The 24,869-nt window shown below is 37.6% G+C and overlaps 1 protein-coding gene and 1 long non-coding RNA gene across 3 annotated transcripts; one reads left to right on the top strand and one right to left on the bottom strand.

Moving 5' to 3' along the window:
• Positions 1-2,665: 2,665 nt before the first annotated feature.
• On the bottom strand, positions 2,666-3,447 carry LOC143623653 (uncharacterized). Of its 2 annotated transcripts, none has more exons than XR_013151935.1 (3): positions 3,213-3,447; positions 3,049-3,180; positions 2,666-3,015 (listed from the first exon to the last, which is right to left on the bottom strand). It is a non-coding gene; the product is annotated as an uncharacterized LOC143623653 (long non-coding RNA). The 2 variants fall into 2 exon arrangements; XR_013151936.1 differs by having other exon boundaries at positions 2,666-2,989; positions 3,054-3,180.
• An 8,106-nt stretch (positions 3,448-11,553) lies between these two features.
• Positions 11,554-23,493, top strand: LOC143623652 (putative GABA transporter 2). Its single transcript, XM_077094504.1, has 7 exons — positions 11,554-11,697; positions 11,889-12,119; positions 13,534-13,631; positions 13,723-13,909; positions 14,553-14,683; positions 14,776-15,012; positions 23,013-23,493. The coding sequence occupies exons 1-7, from the start codon at positions 11,616-11,618 to the stop codon at positions 23,400-23,402; spliced, it is 1,356 nt and encodes a 451-aa protein (XP_076950619.1). The 5' UTR covers positions 11,554-11,615; the 3' UTR covers positions 23,403-23,493.
• The last annotated feature ends 1,376 nt before the right edge of the window (positions 23,494-24,869 follow it).

Genomic DNA, 24,869 nt, shown 5'->3' with positions numbered 1-24,869 from the left:
GAACCAAACGATCAGCAGATGTTGGGGAGCATGCAGGAAGGAAGGCACATAAGGGGGCAAACAAGGAAACATGCAAAGTGTGCGGAAAGATGCACGGTGGTGAGTGCAGATGGGGTAAGGGTACCGTCACTTATCTTAAGTGTGGTAAAGCTCATGGTGGAGAGTGCAGGCTTGGATCGAATGCATGTTACAAGTGTGGAGAGGTGGGGCATTATGCTTCAGAATTCACTGCAATGCCCGCGTGTTACAAATGCGGTAAAACTGGTCATAGGGCAAGAGAGTGCAAAGGAACGAAGGCGGAAGGAGCAAAAGGAATAGAAGCATAGGCCAAAGAAGACTGCTGAGATAAACGCTCGATGGAGGAATAATTGCTTAGACAATAGTTTAATTTCGTTTTAAGTATGATTGCCTAAGAACTTGTTTTGTGTTAGGGTTTAAAACTTATGCTTATCTATGACATGTAATATATTGAGTTTGGTTATAAATGATATTTATGTTATGATAAAATGACGTACTAGACAATGGTGTTAAACGGTAGGATGAGCGTCGTAATAGAAACCGTTTGTATTTTCCTTTTTAGAATACGATGGCTGGATATAGGGCAGTTGCTGGAGCAGGAGGCCGCACCGGGCGTCATGGCAGGCCTCGTCGTGACCAACAACCTTCGGTTGAAGCAGCTTCCAACACTGAAGAGGAAGGAAGCACAGCTGGAAGAAACCCAAGCAACAACGAAGAGGTTCAACTTAGCCCTGCAGTTCAAGCAGCCATTGTTCAAGCTGTAGTTATTGCTGTGAAGAACCTGAATCCCGAAAGATCTGCTGGAGGGGCGGGTGGTGATGGTAGGAAGAATGGGGAAGGAGAAAGAGAGGCCTCGAGTGAGGTTAAGTCTGTGAAGGTCGATGACAGGAAAAGAGGCCGAGGTGGGTGCAACTATAAGTCCTTCAAAGGATGCGACCCGCCAAAGCTGACTGGTTTGGGAGACACAATCGCTACTCTCCAATGGATAACCACAATGGACAAAAAAAATCCGTATTAGCGAATGCGGTCCCGACCAAGCAGTGGGTTAGGCCACTCAGTCATTTGAAGATGAGGCTATGTACTGGTGGGAAACTGTGGAACAGAGTAAGACCCGAGATGAGATTAAGTCAATGAGGTGGGATGACCTAAAGGAGTTAGTGATGAAAACGTTCTGTGATGATGCCGAGGTTGAAAGGGCCGAGATGAACTTTCTGAATCTGAAGGCGGTCAAGATGACACACCGCGAGTACACGACTGAATTCAACCGCATGTCTAGGCTGGTGCCCGACATGGTGAACACTGAGGCGAAACGGATCAAGTGCTACGTAAGGGGGCTACCCTAGAAGGTCCGCACGTTAGTCAGGGCTAGCAAACCTGCTACATTTGACTCTGCAGTTGACTTAGCACAAGTGGTTTATGATGATCTGGCGGCAGATGATGTGGAAGTGGAAGATGAGGAAGTTTAAACGAAGAAAAGGAACCCAGCCCTAAAACCAAATGAAGCTGATGAAGAGAACCCGCCTAAGAAGAAGGCAAGGCAGGAGGAGTTCACTGCTTGTGAAAAATGTGGAAAGAGGCGCCCGGGGTAGTGCTGAATGGGGTTAGGTGTTTGCTACAGGTGTGAAAAAGCAGTAAATTCCTCTCGGGAATGCAAGGATCACCATAGGTGTCATAACTGTGGAGGGCAGGGACACCTGGCAAGGGACTGCAGGAAGCCAAGGGAGGAGCGCAGACAGAGGGGAATGCTTGAGGATTAACAGTTTCTCCTGGTTGCTTAGAAAAGACCATTTAAGAAGGCTAGCTAATAGCCATAAGTTTTAATCTATGTTTGAATTATGAATGACTTAACATGTGTTTTTATATCTGTTTTATTGTTTTAAAGTTTACACTAGATTTGTCTAAATTAATTATGATAAGAAATAGTCACGAAATGATTTGGGCTATGCATGGTTGTTATGTTAGAATAAAATGTCATGTTAGACAATATGGTTAAAAAGTAGGAAACAACGAAGGACAAGGCGAGACTTAGTACATTGAGGGCCTCATGAACAAGCTAACTTAAATAGCTAAAGCACATGAACATCACTCGATGACTGCAAGTCAGGAGTAAGAAGAATAACCCAGAAAGCAAAGACGGTTCAATGATGTGCGTGAATATAAGATATTTTCCATATACAAGGAATAAGCTAGGTTTTGGGGACGAAACCTCTTTAAGGGGGGAAGACTTGTAACATCCCAAAATTTCTAAAATCATATTATATAAATTAATCGCGTCAACGGAAATAATTGAGTTAGTGGAAAATAATAATAATAAATATAAAGGATAAGTAGGCTAACTAAGGGGAATTAATTATGGACCAAAAGGGAAGATGGGCTTTGAGTCCATGGACTTAAGGGAGTATAAATACCCCTTAAACCCTAATCCTTTTCATTTCCATCCATATTTTCCATCACAAATCTCTACACACTCAAAACCCACACCACACACCACCATATATACGGCCGAGAGAGACGAGAGGTACTTGAGGCCAAACGAACGTTAGTTGGTATTAGATCTTTATTACACGAGCTATATACAAGATCTAGAGTGCGCAAACAAGTTAAACGAGATCCAAACGAGCACAAAAGGTATGTTCTTGACCCTTTAAAGTTTATGTTTTTAGTAACGTTTAATCGCAAAACTTAGAACAAGATTAGATCGGGAGTAAATGGAACGTAAAGCTGTAAAATTGATACCAAAACGAAACTAATGAGACCATAATCATGTGTGGCTCGATTAAAAGAGAACCTTAAACTAGTATTGAACGTTTTAACTCAAAGGTCCAACCTTTAAGCGTTTCGGGCCGACCTTGTTTTAAAACGGCCACGGGGACGTTCGCGAGACTGATTAACATCATCATTAAGGGTTACGGGTTGAACATGGGTGTTACTGAAGTAAAATCAAAACCGCCGCCACTGTTGATAACTTCACCTAAGCTTAACTTCACCTAAGGTTAACTTCGCCTAAGGTTAACTTCACCTGATGATAACTTCACCTAAGGTTAACTTCGCCTAAGGTTAACTTCACCTAAGGTTAACTTCGCTAAGGTTAACTTCACCTGTTGATAACTTCACCTGAGGTTAACTTCACCTAAGCTTAACTTCACCTGAGGTTAACTTCACCTAAGCTTAACTTCACCTGAGGTTAACTTCACCTGAGTTTAACTTAGCACTAGGTTGAAATAATCTGATACGATAAGACGAGTATTGATACGTGTAACCTATATACAGTTAGAAGAGCACAGTTAAAGAGAGGAATCACGATAAACGGAGAAAGGAACCGCATTCAGGTGAGTTTCTAGCCCCACTTCCTTGTTATGTTTTCGGGGCTGTGTGCATACTCGATGTGACAGTTAATACACTTACCTTAAATGGTAAGTGTATGCCATATATGATATATGTGATAGATAAGATTGGTTTCTTGTCGGTACGTGAACGATCTTCGGATATTGCACTTATTGCCAAGGGGAGAGATTAGTTCCTTACTTGGATATTAAATAATAGCTTATATACAGTGTTCCTCCTATGGATAAATATATAGAGTTCCTTTTATGGATAATGCATAATGTTCCTTCTATGAAAAGTATATAGGGTGTTCCTTCTATGGATAGTATAGTGTTTCTTCTATGGAAAGTATATAGGATGTTCCTTCTGTGGATAGTATATTGTTCCTTCTATGGATAGTATCGTGTTCCTTCTATGGATAGTATATTGTTCCTTCTATGGATAGTATCGTGTTCCTTTTATGGATAATATATAGAGCGTTCCTTTTATGGATAATATATAGAGTTTTCCTTCTATGGATAATATATATATAGATTGTTCCTTCTATGGAAACTAGTACGTGTAGTAGTACTGATTCCCTTATTTGATATTATGTGACGTTCCTCTTATGGATATTTATACAAGTTAAGATATGTTTGTATGTAAGATATGTGTATGTATTGTATGTCGCCTGATTAACTAGAACTCACTCAGCGTAGCTGACTTTTAGTATGCACGCAGGTATATATGTTTATCGAGAAAGCATGAGGATGACACATGACATAGATTGAACGACTGGCATCTGAAGATGGAAGAGACGATGTTTAAATATGATATTTATATTATGGTTTTAAAGAAAAGATTAATTGTTTTGTAATAAACGGTTAAAGTTTTATATTCCGCGAAAGTTTTAATTAACTCTGATTGTAAGAACTGTGTTTATGAGTAAATCCGACGCTAAAGTAGGGCTACCGGGAACGGGGCCTTACATCTTCATCGAGAAGTCCATGAAATTGGACAAACTTGTCGATCATATGAATGATACTAGATTTGATTTCAACTATTGAAGTATTTCGGGTGGTAAAATGCTATTTCCATAGCCGTCGAGTGTCGGCTTGCTATATTGGCTCATGTTTATCTCCGCCATCATAGGTTCTTCTTGGTTCTCTGGTTAGTCCTTAACTGTTTTGGTTGCTTTACGCGCATGAGTGCTTTTTCTTTCGTGAAAGTGGCGTTCAGGTTCGGAAAGTAGTGAATGGGGTCGGGAGTAGAAATAGAGGTCACACACTAACTAAGAGAGTAAAAAGATCTAAAGTCACAACTAAAGCTAAGTTAAAGTAAGCAACTTATCAACTAAATAAATAAAACTTAAATATTAAAACTAAACTAAAATAGAAGGTTTTCGTCTAATTAACAAAAGCCCTCAATCAATTTCTCTGATTGAGGGAGTCTCGGTGGTCAATTTGATTCTGATCCATTAAGGGTATTTTAGTCAAACACCATTGACTTATCAATTTCTCTATCTTCTAGTCGGAACTAGCTTTCAGTCCGAAAGACTTTTTTGTTCACCATTAACTTTTGAGTGTACTGGTCAAAACCCGACTCCTGAATCTAAGTTTAGATTCTGTACAGTACCAGCTCATTTAAACCTTAAAAATCTCATAACTTGAGTTTTACATATCCAATTAACCTGATTCAAATTGTGTTGTTCTTAGTTTTAGTTCTAGTTCATTATCTATAAGTTTTAGGTTCGCTCGGGTTATCTTAATCATCACGTTAGAGATTGATTTCTTGTTTAAATCTTATTATCTCTAACTCGCCTGACTTTGGCGCGTTTAAAATTGTTTTGAGGACTTATGTGTCCCTATTAATATTTACATATTATATATTATACACACTAGCAAACTATGAATATTGTGTGTTGATCGATTAAATGACTAATTTCTGTTTGTTTAGTTGTTTTATTTTATCGCATTCGGAGAAATCCATCATAATCACGTTATAGTATGATACGAATGTCATAATATCTAGAGCCCTATTCGCTAGGAATGGTCAAGTGACACCAACTATTTGCTCATGGTTTGATTACTTTATGCTCACAATATCCGTTTTTTTCTTTTTTATTCACATATTATTATTATATCAAACTGGTGATTTTTCTCACTCAACCTCATGTTAACAACCTATATTATTTTGTACGTATATGCGGGTTATTAGTTGGTTTGTAGCTAAGGTAAAGAATCATTAGAGATACCTTAAGTTAATTCAACAAAAGACTATTGTGTTTAATTTTATGATTTGAGATATTTAGTTTATTTTGAATGGATTTGTAATTTGTTTGAACATGGTGCATTTGAATGAAATTTTGAACTTAATAAATAAATTAGACATTTTCATATTAAATTGTATGATAGTACCTTGTGAGTTGTGAACCAACGATTCGCATCCCAGCATTCAGTCGTAGGTTGGGATGTGGCATGTATGGTATCCCAACATTATATCTAATGATCAAAATTCAAATATTGTGGTCAACATGCATAAATAGACACATATATGTAACCAACAAAGTCAGGACTTTCATAAACATTTAAAAACTGTTTAAGATCATCCACAAACATTAATTTGTTTAGGGTTGGTTTCAGTTTTTCTATTTTAGGTTTTGGTTTTAGTTTTTTTTTTTTTTGTTTCATTTCAATTCGGTTTTGATTTTTTGTTTCGTTTCAGTTTTTTTTAGCATTTAGTCTCGTTTCGGTACCAATGTTTTGTTTGTTGGTTTTGTTTCGGTTGGTTTCAATTTTTATTTGTTTTGCAGTCTTCTTTGGTTTATAGTTTCATTTCGATTTGTTTGGTTGTTGGTTTTGTTTCACTTTTGTTTCTAGTTTAGGTCATTTGAGTTTTTTGTAATTTCATTTCCAGTTATATTTCAGTTTACTTGATTACTTAGTTTCAGTTCTATTTGTTTTTTTAGTTTCTTTTTTGTTCGATTCGGTTTCATTTTATTCAGTTTTTGGTTCCGTTTAGGTTTGGTTTTAGTCTTGGTTTCGTTTTTATTTTTTCTTTTGGTTTTTTCATTGGCTGTGAAACCCCAAACCCTAAAGCCTATATTCTCAACCCATAAAAGCCAACAAGTTTAATAAAGTTATACGTCACTTACAAAGTTAAGGACTGAATAATTCACTGCTAGACTTCCAAAGTATAGCAACACACGCGATAGCTGCAACCATTACTTCACTACAAAGAGAATCAAAATTCAAAAACAATGTTGCAATAGCCATATTGACGGTATTGGGCGGACCATAAACACTTTTTCTTTTCTTGAGAGTTATAAATAAGGTGAGTGTTATATATGATTAAACAACTTTAAGATTAAACAATATAACCCACTTGACTGGTTTAACCTATTTTCATTTTAGCTATTTGAAGGTCTTTGAAGTTGTCTAGGCTACCGGCTGGCAACTTGTCAAACCACTTTCGTGTCACGCCTGTTAGTGTTTGGGTAAACATGTAGCACCAACCAAACATCAACTAACCTTTCACTTCTACTTCCCCCACAAATAAGAATATATGGTCATCTAGATCTTGTGTGCAATCGTATTTGTCAATGGTAGATGGCATTTTCATTTTGGTTGGGAGTTTGGATTCTATGATTCTCTTTATAAACTTGGATTGGGTATAAGTGGATGATGACTTATAGGGCCTTATGAGATCTAGAGACTGTATGGTTGTTTCTGAGTCGTTCGTTACTAGAATGTGTAGAGGTCTCAGGATGGTTGTCGATGGTGGGGTTATGTAACTAAATAGACCTTCATTGAAGGCAAAAGGTGACATGAAAGTTTCTGGTCTCATTCCTAAATTCCATGTAAATGGATGCATTGTTTGTGGTCCCATCGACCATTGTTAATTAGGATGTGGTGTGTAAAATGCTTGAAATGCTGACTGTGATAAGGGAATTTGGATGTTTGGATGTGTGAAGGTCATGTTCTATTGTAATGTTGGTATTTGCATGCTTGTTTGTGTTGGAACGGTGTTAAACATAGTATTGGTTATAGTGTTTGTGGGAATAGGGTTACCTGATCTCGCCGATGTTTCGTTTCTTGCTACCGCTGCCTTCATCATGCTTGTCATGGAAGCATTTTTCGGTGTCGATGTCATGTTGAACAGAATCGTCTGGACATACTACATCGTTGCTTCTCTATCTTGTTGCTTTTTGAGATTTACAAGGAAATCCTTATTCTTTCATAAAAAATCGGCTCCCAATTCTTCCCTTATTTCGTCCTCCACTCAACCTCTATTTCTTCTTCCACTTCCTGCATCGTAACTACGGCGTTCTGCATGTCACTTGTTGACGTCATAACACCAGATCCTCTATTCTCCCACAAAATCAATAAAAATTGCCGTAAAAGTTAAAACTCACGCTTGTTCACTTGATGGCGCCAATGTTAAAGCAAATCTTAATCGGGTTGATTATCGGACTAAGATTAACTTTAATGGATGATTATATGCGGGACTTATGAGAATAATTTGAGAATGATGTTAAGAACATATAGTTAAGGTGTAAATGTGATGATATTGATACATCTCGAGCATTGTTACAGACATATTATATATATAAATATATATATATGACAATATGGCATCTACAATTGTACTATTGCCTCTAATGGCCGAGCACGATAGAATTGCCATTTTCCAGTTTTTGTCTGCTCTACGACCATCTTGTCTTTAGTGAGTATGGATGTTCTTTTAATATCTTTTCGTAAAAATGCTCTGACCATAGTTGCAGATGGTCGGTCGGGGGTGTTACCCCTACAGTAAGAAAGAAAGAAAGAAAACCATTGGCATCATAGACGGGATGGTGGTGATAATGTATGTTATATATTTCACTTTAAGTCCTACTATCAATTTTAGCTCTTCACCCACTGATGAGCAAATTGTACCAAGTCTTTGTAGAATCGTATCGAATTTGTTATTTTCGGTATTAATTCAGTATAAACATTTTAAATTTTTGAAATCGATACGATGTTGTGATGGTCGGGTATTTTGTATATATATTAGTGTATTAATTATGTAGTTTTATTGAGTACAGTGTTAGAAATTTGATACTTCATACGTACTTTTGTATTTCAGGTAATTGATCGTTAAAGTTGCTAAATGGGAGACCTGCACGAGCATGAAATGATATATCGGGAACACCAGAGCATGATTTGAAGTCTTATGAAGTGTTAAAAGGATTCAAGAAGAATACGGATGAGAAATCATAAACCGATGCTAAAACTGAACAAGATGGGTTGACAAAACGCAATCAAGAAATAAAACGAGCATATCTTGGGGTAGAAAATGAGTTACGAGACCCAAAATATACGAATTTTGGGTTTCTCGACGAGAGGAATCCAAATATGATGTTTTCATAGTCTCGATAGGCGATGAGATGGGCGTATGTCATTCGCATATCGTGATGGACATAAAAAACGGGAAAAATCAGGTTTTGACCTATATCTTCTATTTTACGTACCCTAATCAGTTATTACGACTTCCAGCAGTTGTTAGGCGATTATGGGTGAATTCCAAGGCTATCAATAATCTATTGATCAATACTAAGGGCCTCCCTCATCATAATTGAAGATCTATCGATGACGATGCTCGGCTAGTCTTCTCGAATCATACCCGGGATCTAGAGTGTTGTATTTTACAGTTTTTCTCTTGTCTTAAGAACGAATGATATGTAATTGTTTATGATTAATGTATGAGTATTGATGTTTCGTATTATTGTGCACTTAGTCGGTTTAGGTTTATTTCGATTAAAACGATTAGTTTGTCAGTTGCTATGATAATTGCTTATAGGGTTGTTTTGACTAGTTTGAATATGATGAAGCATACGATTGCCCGTAGTTGAGTGACACTGGCAGAGACTGTTTGATAACCAGTGTCGTATGTTAGTGATTGTTGATGCCTAAGGTTTGCCTAGTTAATCAATCGGATTTGATCTTTGACAATTAAGTTGTTAAGTGAACATGAGATTAATATATATTTGCTTACTTGAAACCCGGGTGTGATTTGCTTTTGTTAATTGCTTGAATTTGTTAAATTGCTTAATCGGTATAAAAACCAAACTATTTGCTTGAGTGATCAGCACTGTCGGTCATACTTCATAATCTTAGAAATTGTTTACACGATTACATTCACCACATACTCCTTGTGGTTCGATACCCTACTTACCCTAACTTGCTTAGGTGATTAGGAACTTGATTTAATTGTTTTTGACTAGATAGTGACAGTATAGCATCATGTTAGTATTAGACTGAATTTTTGCTTTTGGTACCGGTACCATACCGAACTAATACTGTACCAAACATTTTTTATACCGATACTAGGGCTGTCAATTCCTGACACGACTCGAAAACCGACACGAAAGTATACTGGTTTTGAGTCAGCTGGCACCACCCGTCTAAAAAATGGGTCAACCCGAACCGACCCGTTAAAAAGTGGGTTGACCTGTTAATCCGTTTAGAATTTTAGAAAATCTAATATTTCGATTTTAGAGATAAGAAGTGTTAAATTTTAAAGTTAAATACTTTGATTTATAATTTTTCATATATCTATTAACTTTTAAAAGTTAAACTAATTATTTTTTAAAATATTTTTATCCACGATTCAATCCCAACATTTTTATTATATTAGTCTCAACCGTCTATGCTCTTATTAAATCTATTTGTTTGTTTTTATCTAAAGCCAAGTATGTGAACCTAAGTTTGTTACTCGGTAATAAGAGATAAATGCACAAAAACAATTAGATTTATCACAAGTTATTAGAATGTTTTATATGAATAAGAATAATTGATTGTTTAGGTTATTATTAAGCCATTAGATATTACTCATATTCGTAAATGAACGTAAAATGGGTTGACCCGAAACACGACACGAGTAAAAATATGGGTGAGTTAGGGTTGAAGAATCACAATACCGCAACCCGTCAACCCAAAAGCTATATAACTACCCGTCAACCCGATATGATTGACACTCTAACCAATACCGACACCTGCATTTTTAAGAAATTTGATAACGAAACTGGTTTGGTTCGGCCTGGTACTGGAGCTAGTCCCTACCTTCACCACCCAAAAAGCCTTTTGCTGACTAACACGAAATCATTATATGATTTTTCACACCTGTCTGCCAAATATATCTTTTTTGGTATAACGGTCGAAATCATTATATGATTTTACACAATTGTCTGCCAAGTAGCCTTTTAATTTTCAAGTATGGTAGGGGTCTGGACTTTGGGTTCTCTCTCCTACAAACTTAAATTTGATTTTAATTTTTTTCTATATATTTCACTTTTATTGATTATTTATTGATTAGTAAAATCAAATAGAAATTTAAATATGTATGTAGTTTTTAGTTTTTGGCTTGTATTATTTTAGGAAATAAATTTTATCAAACACCAAGTTGTATCAAACCTGAAATATCATTTGGATATTACAAGTCAAAGATAATTTATTTGATTACAACTTAGTTTGCATAAATTATATATCAAAATTCAAAACGTAGAGAAAAAAATTAAACACAAATTTCTGTATTCAAATTTACAAATGATTAAACCACTAAATTATTTTTAAATATAAAATTAAAAAATAAAAGAAAAGCAGACTCTTTTTTAGAAGGCTAGTATATTAAAACCAGGAAGAAGGAAAAAAAAAGAATATATCAAAAAATAGTAACCAAAACATTACAAGTAACAAAAAGCCCAACGATTACGATATAAACAAAGTTACAAAGAAATTAAACTAACCAAAACATACAACTACATTCTTATTAGGAAAAGTTTATGAAGTTGAATTTACACCACATTTTCATTCCGATAATTCTAGCTTTGGTTCTTCACCCTTAAAAAAAAGGTCATTTATCGTATTGATTATCGAGAAACATTTACCATTAAATAATTATAATAATAGTATTAAAAATTGTTGATATCATAATCTTGCATGTTGACCAACATATTTATTATAATAATAAAAAAAAAGGTTTGACTTTGAGAAAAGGTTAAAGTGGAATTTAATTTTACAACCATATATATCGTATGAAATTAAATAATCTGATCTGAATTAATTTACTTGCCGTCTATCTTTCAAATTTCAATCAAAGCTTTCATTGCCCAATACGTCTCTTTCTTTAGGTGTCACACGTCCTCCTATTCACACTAACAAAAGAAAAATAATAATAATAATATGTCACATCCTATAGTATCAGTTTTATCTTCTATCATTTGATATTACGTTCATACATGCTTCTTCCTCGTGATGACGGAATCTCCTCCGTCACCGGAAAACGAAACATTCCGGCAGGGTGATGCCGGTGCCACCTTTGTCCTTGAATCAAAAGGTAAATTAATCTTTCTGTTAATTTTTGATTTTTTAACGGCGTTTTGACTCCGCAGTAAGTCCTACTAATCACCGTATATTATTAGTTTAACGTTTCAGAGATTCGAACCTAGGACCTCCTAGCAGGAACTGTTAATTTTCAGTTAATGTAATCTTAGTTACCTTTTATATATGTTTTGTTTTTGTCGGTAGGTGAATGGTATCATGCTGGATTTCATCTGACTACTGCCATAGTGGGGCCCAGTATTTTGACCCTGCCGTACGCATTCAGAGGACTGGGATGGGGACTTGGATTCTTTTGTCTGACGGTCATGGGGGTCGTTACTTTCTACTCTTATTATCTCATGTCCCTTGTTCTTGAGCATTGCGAGAAGGCCGATCGACGTCACATCCGCTTTCGGGAACTTGCTTCGGATGTATTGGGTATGTTCTTTCGGTTTTTTTATGCGTGATTAGATGTGTAGCATCTGTTTAGTTACGAATGTGTTGAGTTGGGTTATGTTTTATATCTAACGGGTAGAGAGTATTTTTATTTATGTATTTATATTTGACACGCTAGTTATATCCCGGACTAGGAGTAATCAAGTTTAAGTACGCGTTTAGGAAGTTACTCTTTATTTGCACGCAGGGGCGGATCCAGTGTTCGGCCAGGGGGAGCGTTTGCACCCACTCAAGTCGATAGTTTATTTTATAAATTTGTAATATATTAGATCCAAATATTCAAGTGACCCATCCAAAAAAAAAATTAGCGACCCATCCAAAAACAATTTAGTGACTCATCCAAAAGGTTTTTTGAATGCTTTTGTAATTTGTAGTGTTGAAAAGAAGCACTTTCAAGTGTTACGAATGAATATGTAATTGACCGTTTTTAAAAGATGAAATCACGTAGAAGTCACCTGTAACATGTATTTTGTTTAAATTTATTGAAATTAATTGTTTGCGTTTCTATACATAGTTTGTTTAATGTAAATCTTTTACTCGACCCGTTTCGGTTTGACCCGATCCATTTTATTTTGACTTGTTGTAGTTTGAATTGACGAGTTCTAGGTTGAACCTTTTTTTGCACCCCCTGGCTAAATTTTCTGGATCCGCCACTGTTTGCACGTAGACCGGAACCTACTAAACTATTACCATAAGGTCCCAAATCCTAAATGTACCGTAACAAGTTGTTTACTAAACAGAATTTAAGATTTTGGTCTAAAGTGTTTTAGGTCAATTTGATTTGAATTGTACGAAAACCTAACTATTTTGAACCGTTTTTCTTTATTTCGGAGGGAGCGATTTTTTTTGATTCTCATGTGTGCAGTTTTTTTATGTATACTGTATAGTATAAGATTACATGAACTGCTAAGAATGTTACATACAGCAGTAAGAACTAAGAAATAAAGTAAGTAACCGACCCCACTATATTAATGGGTGCAGAAGTTAAGTTAGACTCTAGATGAGTCAATTTCAAGTCAGTCTGTTTAGTTATGAATGCATTGATCTAGGTTATGTTATTTATATCTCTCCAATATTATAGAGGTTAAATAGGTAGAGTGAAAAAGAAAATCTGTTAAAAGTTAAAGAAGTGTATTTTCAATTATAAACTCTCTTGAATCATTTATTTCAGAAAAGAAAGTTTACTATTTAAGATTGTATAATTTCTGTTATCATAATTTACATTCTAATTATTCACTTAAAAAAAAGATCTTCATTTTAAACTGTTTGTTGTCAATCCTAGTCGACCTGTACCGAAAACCTACGTATTTTGACTTGTGGAACCGACTGTTGACCACTTCTCTAGAAGCGAAATGCCGTGTTTAACCATGACAGTTTATTCGTCGTTTTTTTGTAGGGGCCGGATGGATGTATTATTTTGTAATTTTTATTCAAACCGCTATTAACACTGGCATAAGCATAGGAGCCATCTTGCTTGCAGGGGAATGCCTTCAGGTATGATAAAAGTTCGACCCATAAATAAGCATTAAATCTTACTCAAAAACACTTTTTAATATTTGGTTGACATTTGTATATTGTCGTTTAGATAATGTATTCAAGTGTTTCTCCTGACGGGCCCCTTCGTCTATGGCACTTCATTGCAATGGTGACGGTGGTGATGATGGTTCTTTCTCAGTTACCATCTTTTCATTCTCTTAGACATGTCAACCTGGCTTCACTTTTCTTGAGCTTAGCCTACACAATTATTGTCGTTTCGGCTTGTATCCTTGCAGGTATAAGTTTCACCCATGTCCAAATAGGGGCAGGTTGGGGCACAAGTCAAAAACAGGCCGGTCATCAACATCACACGAAACGAATCAGGGTTTGGGCTGGCATATCTTAACTTATTTAAAAAAGAGGTTGTGTTCAGGTTGACATGTTTAACCCGCTTAGTTAAACAAGTTGACCTGCCAACCCATTAAGTTATACAGGTCGATCCGCCAACCTATTTAGTTACACAGGTCAACCCGCCAACTTGTTTAGTTAAACAGGCCAATCCACTAACCAATTTATGACCACCCATTTAACCTATCTTTTTACAACCCATCAACCCAAGTTATCAAGTTTAGAACTTAAAAATACATGTCGCCCGTTATACACGTTTAGATAAATGAGTTAAAAGGGTCGTGTTCAGGTTGCATGATTTTAAATGCGTGTGGGTTAATGTTGATGTTTTGACACTAATAAAAATGCGGGTCGTGTTTGGGTTGAACAATTCAACCCGCCAACCTGACACGATTGACACCTTTACCAAAAACAATTATTGTTTGAATTTTGTATATATTATTGTTAATTAGTTTGGGGCTTTTGACTTGTTTGATATAAAACATAACCTATGTCAACTCGTCACTATCTCTGACATGATTTTATTTACAGGGGTATCGAAAAAACCACCTCACAGAGATTACTCATTAGAATCATCAAAATTTTCGGAGGTTATGAGTGCATTCACATCAATCTCTATAATCGCAGCCATATTTGGTAACGGAATTGTCCCTGAGATACAAGTAAGATGATCAAATTCAGAAGTTACATTCATTTTATGAGTTTACAACATATGTTTGAAGTAAAAGTAGTATTATTATTTGTTTGAATATAGGCTACATTGGCTCCACCCGTAACAGGGAAGATGTTAAAAGGGCTTATGATGTGTTACTTGGTGATTTTTGTAACATTGTACACGGTTGCAGTCTCGGGGTACTACGTGTTTGGCAATAAAGTTAGCTCAAACATTCTCAAGAGTCTATTGCCCGACGAGGGACCCGCCTTAGCCCCGACTTGGCTTCTGGGGCTTGGTGTTATTTTCGTTCTTCTTCAACTCTTCGCCATTGGACTGGTAAAATTGTCTTGCCATTTTAATGTTTTAAGTGATTGGTTACCGTTTATTGACTTGGTGTATTTATTGAGTGGGTCTGTCAATTGGGTTGCAAAAATTTGGAACATGGGGCCTGTTTAGTGAGTGACAGAAGGGGGCTATTATTTAAAACCAAATTTAATAGAGGCCCATGAAAAGTTGACTAGTCAGCTGGAAATAAATATAGTACCGTACTTAAAAATAAATTAAGCAATACAACTGAAGTTTAGTAACCAACATGATGAACAAAAAAACGAATTTAGATTATAAACTTGATCTCTATAAATTTTCCTAAACTCTAAAATTATAATTCTTATGATATAACCCACGTTTAGGTATATATACTAACTAGTTTGTATCCCTCGTATTATGGGGGTTGTTTAATATTTTGTGTTCTAATATTTATTTATTTTTCCAATTTATATTTTTATATTGTATGAAAGTTAATAATATACTTATGGTTTAATGATAAATTGTTTCACAAATAAATGAGATGTTATAACCCGGTTTTAAAGTTATATGGTTTTGATGAGACCCAAGACCCGTTTATTTTTTTTTACTATAAAATTGGTTTTTTAATTATAAATAATATTTATGAAAGTTAATAATATACTTATGGTTTGATAGGACCCAAGACCCGTTTATTTTTTTTACTATCAATATGGTTTTTTAATTTAAATCATATATATATCTTTCATTAATTAAATAATATATTATTTTTTAGTATATCCTATTTTATAGGATTTTTACATCAATAATTTGGTGAGAATAATTATTTATTTAATGAGATGTTATAACCCGTTTAAGGAATATCTGGGTATGTTAAGACTCATACCCATGAATTCGGATCAAATGCATGAGAAGCCTCCATTTAAAAATCAAGCAAATTTAATGACTCCAAAAAAGGGGGAGCGACCATATCGCGACATGTAGGATTTTTATGTCTTCATTTATATATATTATAGATTTAAACTTGAAAACCTAGTTAGACTATATATAATACAAAACCCAATCATATTCAAACACTAATAGTTGTTATAATAAGAAGTATGGTTTTGCAAAAATGATAAAAAATAATATAGTACATTGATTTTGACATGAATAGTTGAAATTAGTTTAGAGAGATAAGCAAGTGTGAAACAAGGGTAATGACATAATATGAATAACACATTTGTTGATTTTATTTTCTCCCACATGTAAGACATATGTCAAATTCCTCCATAATTTTAAAATGCCCGTAAATTTTTATACGTCATTTATGATAAACAATGTCACCATAATAACGAGTGTTATTTATCTTTATATGAATACCATATTGCTATATAAAAACTACAAAAAAAATTAGTGGGTTTTTTACAAATTGTGTTTTTCATTGTATTTTTATAGGGTTTTTTACATTGTGTTATACAATTGTGTTTTCAATTGTTCTTCTGCCATTGTGTTTTTTTTCATAGTGTGTTCATATTGTTTTCCATTTTGTTTTTTACGGTGACCATTTCTAGCGACTTTTCGGTGAATGTTTCGGCGATTTTTCCGATGAAATTTCACATGGGATTGTTTTCCGGTGAGGTGGTGCCGGTGGGTGTGACGGTTGTGGTGGCGGTGAACGGTGGAGTGGTGGTGGTTGTAAGAGATGAGTGAAGATGTGAGTGAGTTTTTGAGATTAATGTGAGTTTTGAGATTAATGTAAGTGGGTTTTTGATATTAAAACAGTAGACTAAAATACACTCGTTCCTAGTATTTTTAGAAAAATCAAACTTCTTATTTGAACCTAACCTGTAAAAACAAATCTAACTAATTAATTAAAAAATAAATTCCTTGTTTTCAAGTTGATCATTGACTCGAGTTGTTCATCAAGTAATTTATTAATTGTAAATCAAGTTATTGGCTCAACTTGATAAACAAAAAACCAATCTATCATAGACTCGATGTGTCGGTCCAAACGAAATTATGGCTAACAAGAATTAGATATGTAAGCAAGAATTGAGAAATATGATTTGAAATTGTCAGTTTAACCTTAACAGACAAGAAATCAAATAGTAATTCGAAACACGATTACAATATTTGTGACCCTTGGTTCAACCTTAAGATTTTATTTTAGATATTTGCTTTGCTACTAAAGTATAAATTCAATATCATTTACCTTTTACTCCATGATGTACAAATATCTTTGCGTTTATTAATACGCACCATTTGGTCTTCCATTGTGTCGTTCACGGCCGTGTACGTCTCGTTTATCTGGTTGGCTACTAGCATGGAATCCACGTGGGCTTCCAAGTTTTTCACCCCCATCTTACGCGCAATTCTTAATCCGGCCAAGAATGCTTCGTACTCCGCTTCGTTATTCGTACTTGGGAAATCCAACCGAATAGCGTAAGTGTATTCTTGGCCTGCTGGGTTAGTTAGTTTCAACTCTGCGCCTGAACCCTCATGCTGGCTGCTCCATCAGTATAGAGTCGCCAGACATCGTTTATGTCTTGTGCTGGAGAGGGTTGAGCCTCTTCCTGGCACTCTTTCTCCCGCAAAGCGGGAACTTCTGCAATAAAGTCGGCTAAGACCTGGCCTTTTATAGCTGGTCTTGGCTTGTAGTTTATTGCGTATTCTCCCAATTCAATTGCCCATTTGGCTAGGCGCCCTGATAACTCTGGTTTGCCTAGGACGTTTGCAAGTTTGAAGTTGGTAAGAATGGTGACTGGGTGACCTTGGAAATATCGTCTTAACCTGCGTGAAGCCTGTACAAGTGCTAAGACTAATTTTTCCAGGGTGGAGTACCGGGTTTCAACGTCTGTTAAGACGCGGCTTACATAGTAGATGGGCATCTGGATGCCCTTTCGTTCTACTAGCAAGACTGCCCCAGTTGCTCTGTCAGTGGCGGAGAGGTAAATGATTAATTCCTCTCCCACTTCTGGTGTTGTGAGTGTTGGGAGTTCGATCAAGCGTGACCGAATCTCCTGAAAAGCTGCTTCCGCTTCTGGTGTCCAGCGGAAGTGCGTTTTCTTCAAACAATTTCTCAATGTAGACACGAATGGGAACGACCTATCCGCATGGTTTGCCAAGAATCGGTTAAGTGCGACTAGTCGTCCATTCAGTGTCTGAGTCTGTTTGATGGTAGTAGGTGATTCCATCTTCATAATGGCTTAAACCTTTTCGGGGTTCGCTCTGAAGCCATCTTTGGTAACGATGACTCCTAGGAACTTCCCCTCTTCCATCCCGAAAGAACACTTGCTCGGATTGAGCTTCATGTTTATCTTTCTGAGCGTGTTGAAGGTTTCTTCGATGTCTTTCAACATCGTCTCCGGCTCAAGGCTCTTGATGACCAAGTCATCCATGTAAACTTCCAAGTTTCTCCCGATTTGGGCGTGAAACTCTTTGTCCATCAGGCGTTGGTATGTGGATCCAGCATTCTTAAGTCCGAATGGCATCATTTGGTAACAAAATGTGCCATCGGGCGTCCGAAAAGCGGTTTTATCCTGATCTCCAACAGCCATGTGGATTTGATGGTACCCTTTATACGCATCAAGGAAGCATTTAATGCGAAACGGTGCTAATGAATCTACCTTAAGGTCAATTTCGGGTAACGGGTAACAATCCTTGGGGCATGCCTTGTTTAGGTCTTTAAAATCTATGCACATGCGCCATTGTTTGTTGGATTTTGGTACCATGACGGGATTTGCAACCCATGTTTGATATTTACTAACGAGTACGATGCCTGCGTCAAGGAGTTCCTTGACTTGGGTTCTACACGCGTTAGCCTGCTCAGCACCCATTACGCGACGCTTTTGTATGACCGGCGCAAACGCCGGGTCACACTTGAGCTTATGCTCAGCCTTACTTCGAGGTACACCAGTCATGTCAGCTGGTGTCCACGCGAAGATGTCGGCATTTTTTTGCAACTAGCGTTTGAGTAAGGTGCGTGTGGAGTTATTGATCGTTGGGCCAATGATAACGGCTTGATCAGGATATTTGCCGTTAAAGGCCCATTCTTCTGGCTCAGGGGTGGTTGGTTTAGCCATTTTTTGGTTTGGGTTTAGATGAAGCAGATGCGATGCATACCTGGGGAATGCCTGTGATCATGGCGACACCTTCAGCTGTCGGACATCCCATCATACCGTGGACCGAAGACACCACGGCGTTAAATCTTGCCATCCCATCTCTCCCAAAGAGAATGTCATACGTGTGGTGCGGCTTCCTCATCACGACGAAATCCACTTCCTCTATGCGGGAGTATTTCCCATCCGTGAGAGTGACGGGAAAAGATAGGATACCCAGGGGGTGTTCGTGCTGCCGTCAAACCCTTCCATCGAGGCGTAGACTGTCTCTAGGCGTTCTTTGTCTTCATTTTCTAGTTTGTCAAAGAACTGCCTAACATGACCGTTGATGAGGCGCCATTATCGGCAAGAGTGCGGGAAGTGATGTAGTGTCCCAACTGGCTCTTGATGACTATGGGACCCTCTTTGTCAGGCCCTCCTGGCACACGTGGGAAACGCACTTCCGCCTCCTTCCACGCACTTGGCTCGACCGTCCACCTCTTTTTTCCTCCGATGCTGCCTTGGACCATGTGAATACTGATATCGACTGGTTTTCGCCCATTGCCTCTATATCGGTTGTCTTTCCTTCCCCCGTTCTTGATTGATGCCACCAGGTGTGTGAGTTTGCCATATTTGACGAATGCCTCGACGACATCCTTCAAAGATGTGCATTCCTCAGTGGTATGGCCCTTTGTCCCGTGAAAGTCACAGGACTTGTTTTGATCAGCGTTTTGGCGCTGTCGGATGATTGGAGATTTTGGCCATGGTAGCTTCTCGGTGGCGAATATCTCAGTAACGCTTTTGGTGAGTGGCGTCCACCTGGGGTTTCGGTTAGACTATTGTGTGTTGTCTCTTCCGCCTAAGAGAGGGCGGGAGCTAGATAAGGTGTCAAAGTTTACCCTTGACTGCCATATGCCAACCCTCCTCTTCTTATTTTGTCGGGCGGAGCGGATGTTGTGTTCCCTTGTTCTTTGAGTGTAGAGATTTGTGTTCTGAGGGAGATCTCTACCCAGTTGCTTCTCCGTCTCGGCAAAGCGTTTAGCTGCCGTCATGATGGCATCCCATGTGGGTGGCATGCCGTCTTTACCCGTTAATGTGCGGATGAGCTCTGGGTACTCGGCGCCCTGGATGAAGGAGGCGTGAACAAGGTCTTCACTGATAGTACCGAGGCTCAGTTTCTTGGAGTTGAAGCGGGTGATGAAGTCTAGGAGAGATTCATCTTCTTCTCTGGTGCAGTTGAGGATCGTCCATTGTTCTTCAGTATATTTTCTTTGTTGGCTGAAGTGCTGGTTGAACTTGTGCTGGAAGTCTGCTCAATCATAGATGTGGTGGACCGGTAGATGATCGAACCACGCTCTAGCTGCCCCGACGAGCGTCATCTGAAACATGTAGCACCATGTGGGTTCCGTCCAGTTGCTGACGGTTGCTCCCGCTACAAATCTGTTCATGTGGTCATCTGGGTCAGATATGCCATCGTAAGTGCATATGTTGGACATCTGTTTGGCACTCTTTGGAGCGATTGCTTCCGCAATGTCCCTTGCAAATTTGGACGTTCCCGCATTCGCAACAGTTGGTCTGAAAGTTTTGGAGAAGTCACGTGGGTTTCCCCCCGCGTTCTCCCTTGGGTTAAAGGCTGCCTTGAAAGTTCTCTTTGAACGAGGGTCTGACTCGTTTTGCTTCCCTTTCGCCTTATGGCGTGGGTTCACATCACTGTCAGATTCTTCGTAATCTTCATCATCAAGGTATTCGTACTCATTACCCAAGTTGAGTTTCTGTCGAGTACTCCCGAATTCGTCGTTGGCTTGTTGGAGTGAACGTAAACGTTCGTCCAACTCGGCCTGGAATTTTTTCTGACGTGCCTCCGCCCAAGCTTTGATTTGTTCGGGTGTTTGTCGTGGGAGTCTCGTCTGTTGCTTCCCCAACTGGGTATCAATGAATCCCAGGAGAGGGTTGTTTACTGCACTTGCCCCGGCTTGGGTAACCGGGGTAGTGTTCGTAACAATCGTGCATTCACCGGTATTCCCCCCAGTAGCTGGGGTTGTGGTTACCGGAGTTTCTTGGTTACCCGGTGGCTTTGGCATCAGAGTACCCTTAACCATCTTTCCAGAAGTTTGAAAAAAACTAAGAAAAAGAAGAGTAAGTTCTAGCTTAATGCACGGATGGCGCCATTGAAGAAACACTAAATGACCCCGACAGATTAAAGGTAATCTTAGGGTCAAGAAGATATTTCCCACGAGGGTTAGTTCCGGCAAAGATGGCTATTCTTCTCAACCTGTAAAACAGACACCGTAAGCTCGTCACTGAGAAGGGGGGGTTCCTCCTTGTGACCACCCTCCGGCGTGAGAATCAGACTAGATTGCTCTGAATATAAGTGTATATAGAGAGAAATAGCTAGAGAGAAGATGATGATATCGTTCCAAGGTGTTGGAGTATTTATAGCCGAATGTAGGTTTTCAAGCAGGTATGGCCAGCTGTATATAATAATATTCTTTTTCCACCAACTACGGGCTACGTTCGTGCCACGATGGGAGTTGGTGGGTAGGCAGCGGCTGATAGTGACATTTTGTACAGGAGCGTGCTCCTCCTCGTACTATTGTCAGTGAGCTGTCACCCTGTGATTGGTTCATGGGGTGCTTTTGTCAGATTTTGTCTATGTGTCCATACCTTGGTAGGTATAGTACAAAAGATCTTCTAGAACGTACGGACTGGCTCTTTTGGGCGGGAATATTCCCGCCCTGCTCATTCCTTTTTCAGGTGACATTACTGAAGTATAAGAGTTAGTGTCTTATACGTGTAGCCTTACTGTTAGTGCGGGTAGCCTTCCTTCTTGGCTTGTACCCACAGCTGCGGGGACAGGCAGGGTACTGTACCAAGGGAGGCTTTCCTGCGGGAACAGCTGGCTTACTGCGTGTAAGGTCTTCATCTCTCTGAGCATGGTGGGTCCTGCGGATCCAGTTGGTCTTTTCGTAGACGTACCTCTTCAAGGTAAGTCTTGTGGGTCCAACTGGGCTTTGCGGGGACCTACCTCTTCACTTTGATTTTAACGTTAATGAAAAAAAAATGATTTCTATATTATATGTTATATATATGATGGTTCATGCTTTCCTTGGATATCTGGGCCCTTAATTGATGCCTTAATTTGCAATATGTTCGTGTACATGATATATATATGTTAATTAATGTGACTTGGCCTCCAAGTGTGATCTGGTAGAAGAGTTGACCGAGAAATGAGGAAAAGAAAGTGGTATTCAGTTATGGGAACATGGAAAGGAACGTGGACTAAGTAGCTCAATTCAGTTTTATTTTGTTTTCTTTAAATAGCATAGTTGCAGGCATTTGTTTTAGTAGAGTAAAAAAGCACTTTCACATTTCAAGTATTTTCTTTATTGTACTTGTTTCAGTTTCAATATAAATCCCAGAAAATTGTCCCATTTCAAGCCTTTTATTTGTTTATTTTCATCTCTGATTTCCAACAACATATATATATAAACATTTCAATGCTACTTCAATTATGATTACTAATATGTTTGTATACTCTAATTTTGAAATTTTGTTATCTTATAAACTCGTTGGCGTATTGTTGGAACATTTGTAGTACATGCAAAGAGTTTACCAGAACATTTGTGGTCTCCGGCTTCTTTCTCTGAAGATTCCACGTGACACGTTTCTAGATTGTCTTTTTTTTTTAACAGCCAAATATATATTTACAAACCATCATTAGGTTGTCTGCGTGTCAAATGATTAAAAGTACATGTTTATTGTTGAAAAACTAAAATTTAAAGTTTATTTTGATATATTCGCCTGGCCAAATGTCTCTTTTTTAAGTATTAAGCTTTTAATCTATTGTATTATTAGAATATAATAATATAATTCATTTTATATAAATTGATTTTAGTTACTTTTTTTTTAGTTTTTATGTATTAAAACATCTTAAAAGTTGTTTTGTAAAAACAGGTTTACTCTCAAGTAGCTTACGAGATCATGGAAACAAAATCAGCAGATGTGAATCAAGGGATATTCTCAAAACGAAACTTAATCCCAAGAATGATTCTCCGGTCACTTTACATGATATTTTGCGGGGTTTTTGCAGCGATGTTACCATTTTTTGGGGACATTAGTAGTGTTGTCGGAGCTGTAGGTTTCATTCCATTGGACTTCATCCTTCCAATGCTTCTATACAACATGAGTTACAAGCCATCAAGATCTTCATGCACGTACTGGATCAATGTTCTTATAATGGTTGTTTTCACGGGCGTAGGCTTGTTGGGTTCGTTTTCTTCTGTAAGAAAGCTGGTTCTTGATGCCAGTAAGTTCAAGTTGTTTAGCGACGACGTGGTGGATTGAGGACGAACTAGATTAGACATGTTTTATGTACATGGTGGATATGCATGTTGTATACCTTTTGATGTAGGAAGTTTTGTTACTCATTCCAATTTGATTTCAAGATATGTTAGAACGACACCAATGTGATATAAAAGTAAACCAGATTTTTTGAGTTATATCATTTAGCTTGTTTAATAATTAGTTATTGTTTTGATAACATTAAACTTGTCTATTATTGTTTTGATAAGATTCTGAGTATTATTGTACCTAGAGAGTTATCATCCCTTCAGTATCTACTTGTTCTAAATGTTCTACTCTTCAACACCTTAAAGAATACGTCTTAACACATTATTGTTGGTAAATACGTCAATATACTCAAAAAAAAGTTTACAAGTGTCGCACACAATCATTTGAACACGATTGAGTAAATAGTATAATGCTTAATTGTATCAATGTCTATTACATTTTTACTCTTTTATATAACAACAATGTTCCATGTTTTGTTAATTATGACTACAACCACAATGTTCCATGTTTTATTAACTAGGACTACAACATCCTATATTTCATTATCTAGTACTATGATGTCATATATCTTATCATCTGAAACCAAGATGTTCCTTTTATTAACAAAGATCATAACGCCCCTTTCATTATCTATGATAAGACATCCTATGAATGTACGATGTTCATTGAAATTTATTCCAATTCTAATCCTGCACCAACCAAACACATTTTTTCGTTGAAATTCATTCCAATTCTTAAAAATTGCACAAACCAAGCAAAGCCTTATAAGTTAGAGATGCAAAAATCGGGTTTTTCAAATACCCGGGTTCGGGTATGGAACCGGGTTCGGGTATGACCGGGTATTGATATTAACCGGGTCGAGTTCGGGTTATTGTCTCTAAAAACCATATCATATGCATCGGGTTCGGTTCAAGTATATAACCGAGTACTCTAAAACCGGGTATTTGAATACCCTATTTTCGGGTATTGAAAAAACCCTATTTGTGGGGTTTTTGGGGCTTTTTCCAGGTATAGATTGGATTTTTTAAAATGTTGCACTTTTTAAGAGTATTTTTTGGGTATACATCGGGTATTTGAAGTACCCGGTTTCAGGTATTGGAAAAACCCAGTTGCGGGTATGGAACCGGTTCGGGCTTTCGGGCATTATCAGGTACAAATCGGGTTCGGGTTTTAGTACCGAAATGCATACCCTATCCGTACCTTGCAAGTGGGGTCGGGTAAGGGTTCGGGTATTAAAAAACCAATTCCGGGTTTATATTTTGGGTCTGGTTCTAGGTTCACGTTTTTTGTGCACCTCTATTATAAGCTACAACTTATAAGCCTAATTCTGATTAAACACTTACAAGTTTATCATTAAACTCTTAGACCGTCCGTAGTGGCACGTTGTGCCGAACGTTATGGGCTATAACGCCGGAGGCACACCGCCCCCCGCGGCGTTTTGGGAATTTTTTTTTCCGGCGT

Source organism: Bidens hawaiensis, unplaced genomic scaffold (genome assembly GCF_021521415.1).
Source record: "Bidens hawaiensis isolate Kalapana, Puna unplaced genomic scaffold, B.hawaiensis_p1.1 tig00003510_1, whole genome shotgun sequence".
NCBI classification, from domain to species: Eukaryota; Viridiplantae; Streptophyta; class Magnoliopsida; order Asterales; family Asteraceae; genus Bidens; species Bidens hawaiensis.
Note: the sequence above shows the minus strand (reverse complement) of the source record. Positions and strands in the feature narration are given on the sequence as shown.